This window comes from Pimephales promelas, chromosome 18, assembly GCF_988280905.1.
Source record: "Pimephales promelas chromosome 18, fPimPro1.hap1.1, whole genome shotgun sequence".
NCBI classification, from domain to species: Eukaryota; Metazoa; Chordata; class Actinopteri; order Cypriniformes; family Leuciscidae; genus Pimephales; species Pimephales promelas.
This window is the reverse complement of record NC_142786.1, coordinates 32,240,806-32,259,701: the sequence shown is the minus strand read 5'-3', so window position 1 is coordinate 32,259,701 and position 18,896 is coordinate 32,240,806. Positions and strand designations below refer to the sequence as shown.

The window sequence follows — 18,896 nt, the reverse complement described above, 5'->3', positions numbered from 1 at the left end:
GCTGGGAAAGGATGCATTTAGTAGCAACAATGAAGAAAATCCTTTGTCTTCTTGATTTATGTAGAATTATGTTGAATTAAATATATATTTTTTTCAGAGTACTACAGAAAGCACATGAGCCAAAACACTGACAGTGGTGGTCAGAACATTACACAGTGTACTTTGAGAAAAACTGATTTGGGCAGAATTACATAATAAAATACTAACTCCAACAGCTTTTGGACACTGAGAACAAAAAAAAACAAAAAAATCCTGAACCATCTGTTTACTTCCTAATGGATTTAACCCCGTCATTGGGCATGCGTGGATGACACGACATCTGTCACTCAGTAAGGGGCACGTGGGCCGTTGAGACAGATGTTAGTTTTTCAACCCATGATGTCTGAGCTCAACAATACAGGGGCACTTGAATGCAGTGACCTCTCTGACTATGAGAAGAAGACCCCACGGTCAAAGCCTTTGTTAAACAAAGCGGCAATAACTCTCTGTTATACTACACTGGTTGCTGTATTATCAAATCAAATTTTCCTTGAGCTTTTGACATCTAAAGGTCATCATATTATAAGAATATCCTGCAATAAGCATATTAAATAATTTCTTGAATCATGTGCACTGTAAAAATGAATATGCTTTATCTAATCAATAAAATTGTGGCAACAGATTACAAGCAATATTATTTATTAAATTGAACAAATTAGAATTGAGTAATAGTTAATCAAATTAACATTCTAATTTGTACAATTTAATTAATAATATTGCTTGTAATCTGTTGCCACAATTTTATTGATTAGATAAAGCATATTATTTTTTTTCAGTGTGAATCATGCTGAACAGCTTTGACATCACAGGAAGAAAGTACATTTAAAATATATTAAACTTTTTATTGGTATGAAATTTAAAACACTATATATCTGATTGCCAGAAATCACCACAAGTAGTTATAAGAATTACACAAATCAACAAAAAAAATCTAACATTTTGTCATCGTAAAAAAATAAAATAAAGGTTCCTTCCAACAGGCTGATACGATGTAACAGGATGATATGTTTTCAAGTGTTTGTTTATTTTATTAAATTAATTAAAAAGACACTGTATATCAGATGAGAATAGGCCTATATTAAAATTGGGATTACAGTGAATGGTTCTGGATTTGTGAGGATGAAATGTAGCCTATAACCATTACAGTAGGAGTCATTTGAAATAATTTTTGCATCAAATTGACAAACAGTGGTGCTGGGCCCACTACATTATTAGGCAGTTCTGGAACAGTACAGTCCCTTCTCTAATCCATGTATTTTGAGTAAAAAATAATAATAATTGTGCGAAAGGCAATGGCTCCTTATTTTGTTTGACGTATTGTGGGTATTGTGTTGTGTGTGTGTGTGTGTGTGTGTGTGTGTGTGTGTGTGTGTGTGTGTGTGAGAGAGAGAGAGAGAGAGAGAGAGAGAGAGAGAGAGAGAGAGGTGGTCAGAGGGGGAAGGGCTGGTTTGTGTAAATACCCGGCTGTAACAACACACAAGCGATCGGAAAGGCCAAAACTACCGCAAGTAGATTTCAGTCAGATCAGCAGACGATCATGTTATTGATCAAGCGTGATGTCTAGTTTTATTTTCAGTATTTGGTTTGATCAGGTTTCTGTTAGCGACATCATGCAGTAGAGCAGCGTGTGGCTATATTTGTCTAGATGAGGGCTATTTGACACCTTTAAACTCTTGGAATTAGCGCTTTCACGTTGGATCATCGACAGATTAGTGTTGATCTCGTCTCAGGCTTTTAAGGACACTGTTTGTGTATGTTTTAAATGAGCTCGTGAGCTAAACAAAAGCGCTAGCACAACCGGCTAGTCAACACTTGTGCATTTAGTCAGTTTATTTCGAATTCTATATCAATGATGGACATCGGAAAGGATTTCGCTGCTTTACTAGTTAGATGAATTACACGAATCAGTGGGATTTATAGTAACTTGGTAGGTTAGATTAGAGGTGTAGGTTAACGTTAGCATTATCCTGTTAGCATTAGCAACTCCTTTGTGTTGGGAAGACTGATTGTGATTTCACTCACTTTGCTTTTTGTTGAGGGAAATTATCGCGTTTCTTCAAATGTATTAATGATTTTATTATCTAAATATTATTATCGTTTATCTAAGACGTTCGTTTTTCTGCAACATCAGTGTAATCAAGATAGAAGTAGGAAACGAAAAGAAATGTTGAACAGCTAGTCTCTCTGCTCCCCTACATATTGTGTATAAATAGGGATACTAAAACTACAGAGTAGCACATTTTATCATTTTTAAGCTATTATGGCCTACATTTTGAACCTAAACAAGATCTGTTTGCTATGGACAAATCTACTCTTCATTTTTATGGGTAAGACACTTCTCTACCGTTTATTGATTTATATAATATAGACTAACTTGCATGTTTCTTCTATTTCTCTTCTTGCAAATTTCACTGTATGTGTTTTATCTCGCTATTTTGGTTATGTTAAAATAGTATTAATGTTACATGCGCTAGTTATTATAAACTAGTGTTGTGATGTTGCAGTGGAGCTGCTTTGGGGAAAAGTGAACTGGTTTTCATTCACATACATTGATGTTTCTCTAATGGTTAAATTGGGTTTGATTTAATTACTGCCATAGAAACTTTGACACACTTTAAACATGTACGTTAGAGTGAATGTGATGACATGGCTTGTGTTTGAGATCAGATCCGGGTGAATGAAGGGAACAAAGACTTCTATTGTTTACAGCATGTCTGTCCATCTCTGTGATTGAATCCCATCATCTTGACTGAAAACAAAACACATTAATCCCATTCTCTGGTTTTATTTCCTATCTAACTCTCTGTATATTTGCCCTGATGAGGGATTTTCAAACATTTCCATTTCATGTTTTGGGGAATTCTGTTTTTCTTTTTCTCTTTCACTTTTGATTATGTTTGGAGGATTCCTGCTTTCTGACTTTCTATATAAAACAGATTAGGGGTGTTTTTTTTATATATATAATGTGCAGTATTATATAATGCACAGCATTATATAGCATTTTTATAATGTGCAGCAAGTTACTTTTTAAAATGCATTATCATATTATTTTAGTTAAAACCCATAAATAACTACAAATAAATAATGTTAGGGAAATCTGTTAATGTTTTGTTGCGTGTTTCTGAAATAAAGAAATAAAAATATCGGCCGATATATCAGAATATCAGATTTTAAAACCAACAAATATTTGTATCGGTATCGGCCTTCAAAATCCTTTATCCGTCAGTCTCTAGATGCAACATTTGATGGTCCAAAAAAAAATCTATAACTGTTGAGAAACTAAATATAATAAATGCTGTAGAAGTATTGTTCATTGTTAGTTAATGTTAACCGTATTGTAAAGTATTACCCTTCTTACAGTTGGCGTTACACTATTTTATTATTTAATAGATAAATCCGTGTAAAGTTTAATTGTTAACGACACTCTAGTTATTAAAAATTGCTTGTAAAGTAAAATAAAGACTGGTCCGTTTGTTCCAGTTGTCATCTTACAACTGACCTGTTGATATAGACAAGCTAATATATCCATCAGTTGTTGTACATTTGTTGTATAGCAGTGGCCTGGTTTGCATGCCTTTTTCCTTTGCTTTGCTCCCATCATGCCCTCAGCTGCCGTAAGCCAACAGACACAAGTGTGGGAAACCCCAACAGATGATCAGCAAGCTCAAACAATGAGGGCTCTTCAGGGCTTACCTTGAGTTTTTTTTCCCCCAAGCATACAGAAAAGTATATTATAAATACGGTAGTATGACTGTAGAAATAGAAGAGTAGGATGCTTTTGTAATTGTTAAACCCCTAAGTTATCTAACAGTCATCTTGTGTGGCTTTTAGATCGTACGAGTTGCATCTAATCAGTTTATATTCGTGTTGGATTTTGGCTGAAGGGGAAGGTACTACAACGTCCCAAAATGCAAAATGCAGTCTAATGTATAGACCTAAATTAGTGATTATGTTTTTTGTAAAGCATTTAAAAATGTGAGCAAGCAATGCACTCTGGGATGAAAAACCTAGCTTAGTTTTGGTAAGCATTGGCCAACAAATTCAATTTTACTTTCATATCTATTCCACTGAATGAAGAAGAATGGAGTTTCCTTGAAAATGTCACATAAGGATATTGTGAGAGAAAAATACTGACAGTAAAAGTCTTATATGAATTAGATGCACCAATCCTGCAAATTTTGAAGAGAAGTCTAAATTGTGATCCATTTTCCTCTGCTTGCTTTGCATTCTGATTTTGAAGTGAAGCATTGTCTTGTCTTCAGAATTACTGTGGGTGTTTGAACCACATTTCTCTTTGCTGCTTGAAATGTGGGCAGCATTCTGGGTCATTCTGCTGTTTTAAAACTGGTTTAATTCCACATGGTTCCTAGTGGATAACATTTAGACTCTGTTTTTTTTTTAAGCTTTGTTGCACACTAGGTTGAGTTTGAAGTATCGTGTCTTTGCACCATTTCGTTTTTCATTTACACATATTGATTTCTGTTGCATCATAGGTTTTTATTCTGTGGGAATATCTGTTTTTCTTTCTGTTTTTACAGGAAATGCAGTTTCTTCAGAGCACAGCGAGAATGTATATGCATCAGGGATGTCAAACGGTAAAGTCTTGCTCTGTTCTGGTTTACATACCTAGGTTATAGATCTTGTTAATCTTCAGAGCAAAATAGATAATCAATAAGGTTAAAGCCAAAGCATTTTTTAGAGTCCTCATACATAGCTTATGGGGAGCTTTGTATCTTTGCAGATCCCTTTTTTCCCCCCAAGGAATGTAAGAGATATAAAGGCTCTTGATATTTTGCCCAGATTAGTCTACTACCCACATGTCACCTCTTGCCTGGGTAATTTTTAACTGCTACTCTTTCATCCACCCCATTTCATTAGTAGGCTAGCTTTATTTCTAGCAATTTTTTAAGCGGGAATTCTGGAACCCACATATAGGTTACATTGCATGTATTTAATTGTTTTGGTGTTCATAATTCAGTGAGAAATCATATGTAGAGTTCAGATGCAAAAGCCTCTAAATGCCATTTGAAATATTCTTCAAGAATGTTAATTTTTATCAAGCTTGTGTATTTAAGTTCAGCAATTTCACTTAAATAGCAATGAAGATTACCTAATAATTGTCATTTAAGTGAAATTACTGAATTTAAATATACAAGCTTGATAAAAATGATTATTCTAGAAGAGAATTTCAAATGGCACTTAGAGGCTTTTGCATCTGAACTCTTCATATACACTCTTGAGTTAAAAGCTTTTTAAAATGACTAATTTGCATCATCGCATAATTTGCAATGAAGGCTAGAATGCATTTCAGTATGCTGTTGTAAACATTTATTCAGTAGAAATGTTAACAAATATTTAATTCCCTAATAAGACAGGACAAGATAGTTTAAGCTAACTAAAAATAACTTTGACTAAATATTTGTGGTATATTTTTATCATTTCCTTTTTCTTGAAATCAATTTGGAATCAGTTATTAAATGTTCTGTTTTTTTTGTGTGTGTGTGTGTGTGTGAAGCATATGCAATGTAGGCCTAGCATGTCCAAATAATAAGGCTAATTTACAAGGTTTATTATTGGTTAAGATGCAGTGAAGTAATTAAGGCAGCTCACTTGGTTTGACAGTGCATGGTCCTAATCTTTGTTTTTGTGGTCTTCTCCAGCCTGTGGAGATGTAGCGGAGCAGATAAGGGCGTCCAGTGGAGTGATAACCAGCCCTGGTTGGCCCTTTGAATACCCTTCTCACATCAACTGCAGCTGGAACATCAGGGCCAACCCTGGAGAGATCATCACCATCAGGTAACTCCTCACCACAATACTGCAATATTTACCATTCCGTGATCAAAAGCAGGCCAAGAATAAAGATGGTGCTCACAGTTTGCCTAAATTACAGGCTATAAATTCCTTCAGTGGTGGAGGAGTCTGGTACTCTTTACCAATTCAAGCTAACATTTTTTCATAGAAACTGCTTTGCCTCTTTACATGCAGATGAAAAATGGTGGTCAACTGATACAGTATATCGCCAAAGCTGATGTTTGGCTTTAAAAAAAATAACCCATAATACTTTTATCTATATTGGTACACAAAATATATTTTTAATGAAATCTGAGAGCTTTCTTACCCTCTATTGACAGCCTAACTTGACAAACTCAAACTATGCTGTGCTTTATCCAGTTTCCCAAGTCTTCCCAAGTTGTTGTTTTTTTACTGTGTTGGATGTAAATTGTAAAAAAAACAAAAAAACAATATTGGTTGACCGGTAATTAAAAACATTGTTTGGAATTGGCTTCTGTTTGTTTTTATCCTTGTCATTGATTTACAAAGGATATTTTTAAAGCAGTGCGGTGTCTCTTGTAAGTTTCATGGGGATAGGACTGTATTTTGAGTGCTGGTTGAAAGGAATGAGTGTTAGTATAAATAATTTATTTTTTCAGTTACTGCCACCTCAAACAAACCCCTTTCAAATGGTTCTTTATATCTATTTTTATGTTCTGCATCTGCTCTATTCTTGTACAGCCTGTTTGCCTCAACTAGGGCATTTGTTTGTGTCTTAATCTGAGTATGGTGTCCATGGTTACTGGCACAGAAATAGGAATTGGTATTTCTTCCCACAGGATGTGATTTTTGTGGTAAACACAGAAACTCACTAATTTTGCCAATAGAAGCGGTTTTATAGAGATGATTGGTCCAGTTTTCAGTAGGGCTGAACGATTTGGTGGAGGAAAGGGGGGAATTTTGTATATATATATATATATATATATATATGAAGAGTTCAGATGCAAAAGCCTCTAAGTGCCATTTGAAATTCTCTTCTAGAATAATGATTTTTATCAAGCTTGTATATTTAAATTCAGTAATTTCACTTAAATGGCAATTCATAGGTAATCTTCATTGACATTTAAGTGAAATTACTGAACTTAAATATACAAGCTTGATAAAAATTAACATTCTTGAAGAAAATTTCAAATGGCATTTAGAGGCTTTTGCATCTGAACTCTTCATATATGAATGAATGAACATCTGGTTTGTCGTATAGTAGAGCTGCACAATTTGGCTCAACATTTTATGCTTGTATTTTAATATGACTAATAATAATTATGAATATTATTATTGCTCAATAAAATTAGAAATATTACTATTACAGTAAAATTATTTGAAAATTTGAGGATTACCTCTTACCATGCAGGCAGCCTGTCTATAAATTATCAAAGGTCTAAGGTGTACATTTCTTAGCAATCAAAAAGCATGTGTAATGTGTTGAAATCATGTATTATGAATCATTAAACTTATACAACATTTAAAAAAAAATATAAATTTCATATATAAATAAATTTCACAATGGTTGGGGAAACAGTGGGGTTCAATGCTGGAACTATCAGTGTTTGGAGCTGCTCCACGACACGCATTACTTCCTCATTCCAGTTCCTATGGCGGTCTATGGGAGTGTTACAACTCTGTTTTTCAACGGCTCTAGTATTGAGCAAGACACCACGTCTCGCATATACCTCCTCCTTTTGATGTCTGTAGTTAGGTAGAGCTTTCCCAGCATCATGTTTCTTAATTGGTACTATTTAATACTCATACATCTAGAAGTCATGATCTATTGCAATTTGAGATCTAAGATGCAACAAGACGTAATCCTGTGTCTTAATGTCATTTAACTCATTTAATTATTAATTAGCTGCTTAACTTGATCACAGGGATGCTGTTTTCCTTTTAAATATGTATTATTGTGCACATACCCGACATTCTTTTTACTTAAAATTGGTTGTACTTTTAGTTTTCAGGACTTTGAAATTCAGAGTTCGCATCGATGTGGTTTAGACTGGATCTCGATTGGCACCTACAAGAACCTGGATGGGTACCGGGCCTGTGGCTCGTCTATTCCTGCCCCATACATCTCCTCTCAGGATCATGTGTGGATCAAGTTTCACTCTGATGACAGCATGACTGGAAAGGGCTTTAGGCTCTCTTACATAACAGGTAGACTTGCTATTTATATCCCTTTGGATTTAACTGCATCATCGAGGATGTGTTACGTAGACGTCTTAAACACTGTGTGGCACTGCCATGCAACACTTTATGGCTGGGTATCGATTCAGATGTTCAAATTTGATTCGATTTCGATTCGCAAGCTCTCGATTCGATTTTCGATTCCTGACTCGATTCTTGATTCAACAATAATGAATATAGATGTAATGCAAATCCTATATTTATTTAAAAAAAAAGAACAGTGGACATAACTTTACAAGTGGTTAATTAATACAAAGAAATTAAGAGCTACAAACCTGTATATAAAAGTCTTTTTATTTTAGGTACACTACACTAAATGCATACAATGCAGAGACAGGATTTTGATGCAAAATTAATGCTGAAAATTGGACAGGTCTGAACGAAGTCGCATGCCTTCATCAAACAGGATCAGGTTATTTTATGTTTGAGATAGATAGATAGATAGATAGATAGATAGATAGATAGATAGATAGATAGATAGGTAGATAGATAGATAGATAGATAGATAGATAGATAGATAGATAGATAGATAGATAGATAGGTAGATAGGTAGATAGGTAGGTAGATAGATAGATAGATAGATAGATAGATAGATAGATAGATAGATAGATAGATAGATAGATAGATAGATAGATAGATAGATAGATAGATAGATAGATAGATATCTGTTATTTTTTAGACATTTTTTTTATTACATTGGTCTTACCTAAATGTGTGTTTTTGTAATGGGGTATTTTTTTGTTAAGAGTTTATGCAACACATGGAAGCTTGATTTCAATCTTTGAATCAAATTGATAAAAGTAGCACAAATAAATTCAATAGAATAAAGACAATTAAAGAGACATAAAAAAATATGTTTTTTGGGTAGGTCAGAAATTGAGAATTGATTTTGAATCGAGTCGACCACATTTTAAAAAGCGATGAGTTGAAAAATCTATTTTTTTTGCTCAGCTCTACAACACTTATGAAACAATTCTCTCTATCTATCTCAAAAGCCGTAAAAGTAAAGGGAGTATTTTTATGGTGTCATGTATAAATAGCAGATTAGAGGCTTTTTGTGTGTGTGTGTGTGTGTTTTATAAAATGTAGAATGATGTAATGAAATAATGTACTATTTTTGATTGTAATAAAATGCGTTTTCAAATTCAAAAAAATTCTCTCAAAAGGCCGCATTTACGATTTCGATTTGTTGACTATATACACGACCAGCTTATACATTTTTAAAGTGACCCACATCGGATATCTGCATTTACACTACACTTTGCGAAAGAACTCATTGTAGACGTACTGACCCAGAAAAGCTTTTTCTTTCCGCAACATCTTTAAAGGTCAGCAAAACATTGGTTTCATAAGTCAAAAGAAAAAAAAAATTCATCACTTTTTCAATGACAAACAACTCGCATTGATGGGAATATTCAATCTGTCCGTTTACGTCAGACACATCCAATGAGGCCTGAAACCAATAACAGAATATCATTATGCTTTTTTCCCCGTTTACACGTTCGTGGGTCATATCCGATTGAACTTGGGTCACTTGAGCCATGTATTGTTAATGTGGCCAAATTATATTTGGATACTGACTCAGTCTTACATTTAAATAAGGCAAATAAGTCCAGCATTTAATAGACAGTTTAGTTATTTCGATTTCATGCTGAACATAGATCACAGACTTCCCTTTGCCTGTTGCACAATAAACATCCTCTGAAACAAATCTTCCAAAAATGTATAAATTAATGCTCATGTCTATCCAAAAGGGTAAAATCTGTTTGTAATTGGTTCTGTAGGTAAATCGGAAGAAGCCAGTTGCAATCCTGACCAATTCCACTGTGCCAACGGGAAGTGTATCCCAGAGTCGTGGCAGTGCAACACCATGGACGAATGTGGCGATAACTCAGACGAGGAGCTGTGTGTCCAGCCGAACCCCTCTGCGTTCTTCTCCTTCCAGCCCTGCGCTTTCAACCAGTTCCCTTGTCTTTCACGCTACACCCGTGTTTACACCTGTCTGCCGGAGTCCCTCAAGTGTGACGGCAGCATCGACTGTCAAGACTTGGGCGACGAGATCGACTGTGACGTGCCCACCTGTGGCGAATGGCTGCACAATTTCTACGGTACTTTCAGCTCACCCAACTATCCTGACTTCTATCCACCTGGAAGTAACTGCACCTGGCTGATCGACACCGGTGACCACCGTAAGGTCGTCTTGCGCTTTATGGACTTCAAACTGGATGGCACAGGTTACGGCGATTACGTCAAAGTCTACGACGGATTAGAGGAGAACCCCAGGCGTCTGTTGCGCGTGTTGACTGCGTTTGACTCTCGAGCCCCTGTAGCAGTGGTGTCGTCCTCAGGACAACTTCGGATACACTTTTATGCCGACAAAATCAACGCGGCTCGAGGCTTTAATGTCACGTATCAAGTCGATGGCTTTTGCTTGCCGTGGGAAATCCCATGTGGAGGGAACTGGGGTTGCTACACCGAACAACAACGTTGTGACGGCTTCTGGCACTGCCCCAATGGCAGGGACGAGCTCAACTGCAGCAACTGCCAGGAAGACGAGTTCCCGTGCTCACGAAACGGTGCCTGCTACCCGCGGTCTGACCGGTGCAACTACCAGAACCGTTGCCCAAACGGCTCAGATGAGAAGAACTGCTTTTTCTGCCAGCCTGGAAACTTCCACTGCAAGAACAACCGCTGCGTTTTTGAAAGCTGGGTGTGTGACGCGCAAGACGACTGTGGGGATGGAAGCGATGAAGAAAGCTGCCCAGTGATCGTACCCACACGAGTAATCACTGCCGCCGTCATCGGGAGTCTGATCTGCGGCCTGCTGCTGGTCATTGCTCTGGGCTGCACCTGCAAATTGTACTCGCTCAGGATGTTTGAGCGCAGGTAAGTGAAGCAGTTCGTTGGGTAGATTGCCAGACTAGAGCTAAAATAGAAGTTGATTGGCAGGGGAAACGATTAGGGCTGCAGCTATCGATTCTTTTTGTAATCGATCGATTAATCGAGTAATCGGATAATTTGTTTGTGTGTGTTTTTAAGCAACCAAAACAAATAATGTATTACGAAAATGATGAGGTTTGGCTTTTATTTCTTTAAAAAAAAATAGAGGTATTTATTTCAACTGCAACATTTGGCTCCACAACTAATTATTGCGATTTTTACCCATTTAGTGTTTATAAGTGCCAGTGCCAACAATTATATAACAATACAGTTAAAACAATTTAGTGTAAAACCTGTGACATGTAAAACTTTGAATAAAAACTTAAATAGTAAAGCCCATTTGGCCTTAGTTTTGTCTTCTTAATACAACAACATTACAAAAAAAAGGATTGCACCTTCTGCAAATTATCCACCTGGAAACAAAAATAAATTAATATAAAATATCAACCCAAACGGGTATACAATCAGACTTTTTCAACTGTAATCTCAAGACAAACATCAAAGTGCGTGTGTGTGTGTGTGTGTCTCACACTATTCCTTCATCACGTCCCGGTGTATACAGTGAATGTATGCTGAAATTTTTGTTGCGTGACTACATAAAAGTTTAAGCATATGATGAATTGTCGCAATTGCTCTAGATTTCGCACAAGATTACAGGATATTTTAACTCGCGAATTAACATGCGGTGGTAAAACTAGTCGATCGCGAGTGGCTCAACAGGTAGAACTTTCGACGAACTCATCTTTCAGGCATTTGACCGAAGGGATTGACACTTCAGCGTTAGAAATCGGGGGTATGGAATGCCAGGTATGCAGACACATTGCATCTTGTTCTCTCCCTTCATAAACATATAATGATCCCAAACTTTAGACATTCTCTGCCATTTATGAAGTCAAATGTATCATGCGCTATGGTGTGCTTCCTGAACAACGGTCCGTGTGAAACAATCAGATCCCTGCGTGCGCGTAAAGTGCGCGTCATAGGAGTTTAACGAGGCTTCGAGGCAGATTTTTTGCCTTGAGGAATTTTTGTAATTGAGTAACTCGAGGAATCGTTTCAGCCCTAGAAATGATTTAAATTTTAGTGTACGTCTCTGTGACTGTTCCCTTGTCAATGACCAATCAATGTTGTTGGTTGTTCTTCCAGGTCATTTGAGACTCAGCTGTCCAGAGTAGAGGCAGAGTTACTGAGAAGAGAAGCTCCTCCTTCATATGGGCAGCTAATTGCTCAAGGACTGATCCCCCCAGTGGAAGATTTTCCTGTCTGCTCTGGAAATCAGGTAAGAAGATAAAGCCAAGTTCACACTACACTACACTTATCGTGTGCAAATCGCGGGGGCGACGAACGCTTGCCAATCTGTTAGTATGAAAGAGCCAACGACGCAGCACAGACGCGTCGCCGAGCCCAGAAAAATATCTAGCATGCTAGTAATCCAGAACCATCGCGCGACTCACCCACAGTGATGTCATGAGCTACAGCCAATCATAGCAAGGCATGGGTTTAGGTCACCCGGTAAATCTTATGTTTTCTTTTTTTGCATTTTTTTTTTCCTCTGAGCAAATATTCGTCCAAATGTCTGACGTCCATATTCGCGTGTTGTGTTCTGGGTATTGGCGCACGTGCTGTTTCGCATCATTTCCGGTTCGTTTTATTGCGTGTTTTTTTTCGTGACAAAACATGGTTTGTAGACAAGATAGAATCGTTGGCTGTCAGAGTTGTTGTCAACTCGTTATTTATTTGATTATTTTCGGGATTTAGACAGAAAGAAATTTAGTTTGTTTTTTTGAGGAAATGGACGGTAACCAGTTTGTTGAAGTCCAAATAATTGCAGTTTCAAAGGGCTCTGCACGATCCCAGCTGAGAATTAGGGTCTTATCTAGCAAAATGATCTGTCTTTAAAAACAAAAAAAAACCCCATTATATAATAATGAAAGGTGCTGGACTTAGGCCAAAGGACCTTTCCAACGTGATTATGTAATGCCTGGCGCGTCGCAGACCGGCACAAGACAAAGAATTGTGGTTAAAAAGTATATACATTTTTATTTATTTTTTTAAATGACCAATTGTTTCATTGGATAAGACCATATTCCTCAGCTGGGGTCACTTTGAAACTCGTGAAAAGTCCTCTTACCGTCTCCCGCTTTGTCGCATGTCACGTTGGCTGCATTGACAGAAATAAGAGGGAGGGGGAGAGCGAGGAAGCGGGAGCCGGTAAGAGGACTTTTCACGAGTGAAGGTATTATTGCGCCAAGTTGAAGCGCTCTAAAGCACTTTTTTATGGTATTCCGCCATACAATATAGTCATCAATTTTAAACGCTTAGAAAAACACAACGTTTTATTTTGTGTCACCAGCCTAGGTCGAGTTACACTAATCGAGTAACTGTGTTTAAATAGGGAAAACGAGGAAGTGTTTGGTCGCTTCTCTTTTTGGCCCATATTTAATGCACTGGGCTAAGCTAAGTGCTAACATAGTTTTGCGGCAATACAGAGCGATAGAGTGCACGCACTGAGACGAGAGAGGTATGCATCAGCTCGTCTTAGTTAAGGGAATAACAGTCGAGTATCCCTTTAATCCTAAACTTCAATCCTAAATACATCTTGCAGTTCACACACATCTATTTTTAGACGCAGGTGCGAGTCGAGCCCTGGCTAACACTCCCTGTTGTTCTTCCTTTCAGGCGTCTGTTTTAGAAAACCTAAGACTGGCAGTCCGTTCTCAGCTGGGCTTCACCTCAATCCGCCTCCCCACCACAGGGCGCCACGGCAACATCTGGAGACGCCTGTTCAATTTCACACGTTCACGGCGATCTGGCTCTCTCGCACTGGTGTCTGCAGACGCCGAAGAGAGTCCTGCCGGCAACGCCTCTGCACGTGACCCGGAGAGGTTTGGCTCTCACCGTGGACTTCTGCCCTTGGACTCGGATGACACGGACACCGAGAGTGATCACCATCCCCGCAGGGATGTCCCTGGAGCTGTTGGAGGCCTGATGGCCCCCCTACCACAGAAAACGCCCCCCACCACAGCTGTGGAAGCCATCGTCTCGGTGTCTGCCAGCTCTGCCCCACTGGTCAGCCGAGAGAGCAGCATCTCTGAGGGCATCTCAGAAAGTTCTGGAGTGACCGGACCTCTGTGTACTACGACGACGACGACTACTAATGCGAGGAGCCCCTTCAGCGGTGCTTTAAGCCGGGTCACACGCAGCCTGCGCTGGATTCGTTTCTCTCTCGGTCACTCAGGTGATGGAGGATCAAGTGGCATTGGGCAGAACCACAGCCCTCTGCGCCAACTGGAGCAAGGAAGTGCGGGCTGTACCAATGTCGGTATTAGGGGTGAGGATGAGGATGACGTGGAGCTCCTCATTCCCGTCTCAGACTCGAATGACGAGAGCTCCAGGCCCCTGCTGGAGCAAGGCTTCGAGCAGGCTTTCGTGCCCCACCTCTCTCTCAGAGGCCGGCCGGTGGGTCGGGACGGCCCCTGTGAACACTGTGGGATTGTCCATACGGCGCAGATCCCAGACGCTTGTCTGGAGGCGACGGCGAAGTCAGAAACTAGTGATGATGAGTCACTGCTGCTCTGTTAAGAATTGACTCTAAGATTCCCCTGCTCACAGCTTGCTATTTCAGTTATCGCCCCCTAGTGGAGCGGAGGTCGAAAGTCGAACCAAGAGCTTCAGAAATCAGGTACTTTTAAAAGACCAGTCTGTAAAAATCATACAGAGTACAAGAACTCCCCAATCCCACTGTGCAATATTAGTATTCGTTGAGATGTTTTACCAGGTCAAAGTCTATTTTTCTGAAGAGTCAAATGAAGCTCACGTTGAGTTGAGAGTGAGCCGTTCAGTGCAGTTCTCGGTTTTGGGAAAGCAGCACAAACACATGCATCTATCCTGGACAGTGTGGAACAACGAAAGACTGAACACATCCAAGTGCTCTGAGAACCTTTAATTTATTTGTACATTTGATGTCAGGCATTTGTTTTATTAAAAGTATGGTTGACCCAAAAAAAAAAACGTAATGTCTACTCACTCACCCTCACGTTGTTCCAGACATACTATTTGTGGAGTTTGCTTTTTTCCTATACAGTCAATAGGAACGGGCCGATGGCGAATTGGCATCAAATGTCATTGGTTGAGGGCAATTTTCAACAATTAACGCTAAAGTCATATGGATTTGTATCAGGGTTCTTGTTGTATGGAAAAGAGCAGCTTGAAGTGTTTTCACTATTTTTCATTTTGAGTAAAATTATTCTTTTAACTGCTTGCAAAAATTGGGTTATCAACCAAAATTTGGTACGGTTGTTCATTTCAGTGTGAGTTTGGTCCCCGCTGCCGTGGTACTATGTGCGTCACATGCGAATATGAGCGAGGGACTTTTATTTATAACAGAGTATAATCTGAGACGGAGCTACTATTTTTAAAGGATGTTGCATTGTATAACAGCCACTTTTGTTTTGTTGTATTTATTTTTATTTTTTGTTACCGTTAACCTTTTGGTAACCTTACTGTTTGGGTACTGAGAATTGTGTGAGTGTGTATATTTATTACTGGTTTTCATTTCGGTAGCGTTTACTTGAAAAGCATGTCCAGCTGTCTTGTGCTTATTTCTTTTTTCCATTTCATAATGCGGTGTTAATATATCTATATAATTATATACATACACAAACATGCAAAATATATAAATATATATATATAAAGATAAGAATAAAAATGTTTACTGCACCAAGAGAATAAAAGTGTTCATCCCAACTTGTTAATGTTTGACTTCTTTTCTTTTTTCCTGAAGTGAGCAATAATAGTCATTGGATTTTGGTTTGTAGCACATGACTGTATAAATTCTTGCTGCTGTTTCCACTGGGTGGAGCCAAAAGCCCGTTTAATTTTGTTATTCGGATTAAAAAGCTAAACACATTTGTAGTTCTATCATATTAAAACTATATGACCCCTAACCCAACCAATAGTCTAAAAGTCTAAAATGTTACCTCGAGGAGACCACCGCTATTTCTGATGCCTTCTGGCACAGCAGTTAATTTCACTTTTAAAATGCATTAAAACTACCAAAACAGTTTTTATCAATTGCTAAGAAACGAAACCCCATTTTCTGAACCAAATGATCAGTCAGTGGCCTAAACGTATTTGGCAAATAAATCAATTTTGGCAAAACTTTAAACAAGTTCAGGTAGTTAGACACCATTTGCAATTATCATTTAGTCTTAATACAATTCTGTCAATACTGACTAAAGCAGGAGGCCATCTATGGACACAGAAGAACATTTAGATATGACTAGACTCGAACTTTTAAATAAACATAAGATTCAAATCGACCAAAATATTAAGAATGTTATATCCTTGGTCTTAGAGAATTGATTTTTAACGATAACATAAACTAATAAAGACATACTGGGTGAGCTACAAGATTGGTAATTGATGTTTTTCTGTTTCACACATTATACGCACAACCGGCACATCCGGGAACTTAACTGTCAATTTTGTCCCCGCCCCCTTTTGGGGTAAACAAACTAGACTCCCCTCAGACTTCAATACAAAATAACGGCAAAAACCAACGTCCGTACACAGTCGACAGGCGTAAATAACTTAAGAAATCACTTATATAAAACATGTCAAGAAATTATATACCCACCCTGCCTGCCATAGAGCATGAAAGATACATTTTTTATGCCAGTTATCAACTAGCCCAGGCTACCTGCCATCATCATCATAAATTCATAATATATGCATTAAGGTTTTTTACTTTAAAAAACGAAATACAATCATTCACTGGCTTACCTGGTGACTCGATGAGGTACAAGTAAATGTCCGGGTAAGACACCTCTGGCCACTGGGTGGGGTTGTTACAGCAATTTGACGCTGGGAGAATAAAGGGACATGTTTTTAAATTGGCCAAATTAAGTCTGTGTATGTATATTTCACGCTCTTTGGTAGGCAGGGACATATAATTACTTGACATGTTTTATATAAGTGATTTCTTAAGTTATTTACGACTGTCGGCTGTGTACGGACGTTGTTTTTTGCCGTTATTTTGTATTGAAGTCTATGGGGAATCTAATTTGTTTCCCCCCCAAAAGTCAGTAGCACCTCAATGCAGAACATGAGATCCACGGGGAGGAGTCGGATCACGATCCAAGGGGTGGAGATGGGTAAGATTAGGGTTGGGTTTAGGGATTAGGGGTGGGTTTAGGGATCAGGGGGCGGAGTTGGTTAGGTTTAGGTGTATGTAAGGTGGGAGGAGTTGGATCTGGATCCGACTCCTCCCCATGGATTTCATGTTCCGCAGTGAGGACCATCTCCCAAAAGTGGGCGTGAACCTAATCAGAGACATTAGAGCCAGTCAGGTTCCCAGATAGAAACATGTCGGCCCAGGTTCGGCTCACCGTATAACGCAAACCCATTCAAACGTTTGACTGCAGTATTTTATGCGCCACATAATAAGGTAATATTAAAGGTAATATTAAATAGTAATAATAATAATATAAATGGTAAATATGAAAAATGTTCTAAAATAGGTCATTCATTGAAGGTGCGGTCATTCACTTAATGTGCTGTAGGTCTCGCTATATAGGCTAGTACAACGGTTAAAAAGTGTGCATTTCCAGGATGTCCGAATCGTGAGAAACCAACCAGAGAACGTAAAAGTGCTTCAATGTAGCAAAATGAACGGCTTACCTTTTTCACTTTCCCATTTAATGATCTTGAGCGACTGCTGGCCGTTCAGCGGGATGTTAAGTGTCTAATTGAAAAGCGTATGTACAGCGCGTGTCTTCCTCTGCTTGTAAAGTTTTGCGTTTCCGGTACGTCATCTTAAATGGTAGGTGGCGTTAATCATAGATGTGTATATAAAGGCTTAGAAGTGTCAGGCCAATGGAGGTCGTCGTCTGCACCTGGCGGCCATCTTGTCACAGGTAGCTCGCTCACTCGTAACATTGTGGTAATGGTACATGTACTATTTAAATGATCATAACTTGCTCAATTTTCTACCGATTTTCAAACGGTTTGGTTTGTTATAATCGTCAGAGATGTAGCTATGACACTGCATACTTATGAATAATAAGTGTATAAATAAATAATCATCCAGATAATTATAGCCACATTATTAACGTTTGTAAGAAACCAAACCGTTTGTAAATCCATCAAGATTTCAACGAGATAAGAGTATTTGTGTTCATGCTGACCACTCATCTTACATCAGCTTGCCTGTGACAAGATGGCCGCCGGTGATGACGATAGAAACTCCGCCATAACACATCTAGCCTTTATATACATATTTATGGCGGTAATACTCCTAAGCGGTGAGCAGCCGGTAACAAGAAGTAGTCGAAGAAGAATGTCCTCGTCTCAGTTCTTGCGCATGCGTTCTGGAAATCTCTTCAACTCTCGTCTCAAGGCCCACAATGAAGTAATGGAATAGTCGAATAAAGTCGTTATTTATGTCGCACAAAAGTATTCTCGTCGCTCGATAAACTTATAGTTGAGCCACTGTAGGCACATGGAATATTTAAACATTTTCTTTAATTACTTTCTGGGCCGTCAAGTTTCAATCCCTTAGGCAGCCTGTGTAGCAGTGATCCAGCTCTCAGATTTAACTATAAACTATTAAAAACTATATAAACAAAGTAAAAACTCATTTGACTGATAACCGCAGACCCGTGGCATATCTTTGGCATTGGCTCGTTTTGTGAAAACCCCATTTCGTTGTCATTTCATCATCAGGGCAAGTCAAATTGTAAGGATAAGATATTATTAATTTGTAAAACAAACTAACAAATTTGTATTTGGAGATATCTCTGTGTCTCATCTTCAGTGTAATGTTCAATTTGAATTGGCATTTGGATTAAATTAGTATTTTGACCTAATTGAGAATGCTGGAATCAATGAAAGTAAATGTTGTGGTA

General features: G+C 38.3%; 1 protein-coding gene across 1 annotated transcript; it reads left to right on the top strand.

Annotated features, from left to right (window-relative positions):
* The first annotated feature begins 1,458 nt into the window (after positions 1–1,458).
* Positions 1,459–15,743, top strand: lrp12 (low density lipoprotein receptor-related protein 12). The gene is made up of 7 exons (XM_039680781.2): positions 1,459–2,366; positions 4,578–4,634; positions 5,700–5,835; positions 7,817–8,019; positions 9,834–10,935; positions 12,136–12,268; positions 13,669–15,743. The coding sequence occupies exons 1-7, from the start codon at positions 2,300–2,302 to the stop codon at positions 14,569–14,571; spliced, it is 2,601 nt and encodes an 866-aa protein (XP_039536715.2). The 5' UTR covers positions 1,459–2,299; the 3' UTR covers positions 14,572–15,743.
* The last annotated feature ends 3,153 nt before the right edge of the window (positions 15,744–18,896 follow it).

Coding starts and splice junctions, on each gene's coding strand:
- lrp12 (XM_039680781.2), top strand. CDS start 2,300: ATGGCCTACATTTTGAACCTAAACAAGATCTGTTTGCTATGGACAAAT. Junction 5,836..7,816: donor GGAGAGATCATCACCATCAG/GTAACTCCTCAC, acceptor TTGTACTTTTAG/TTTTCAGGACTTTGAAATTC. Junction 8,020..9,833: donor TAGGCTCTCTTACATAACAG/GTAGACTTGCTA, acceptor TTGGTTCTGTAG/GTAAATCGGAAGAAGCCAGT.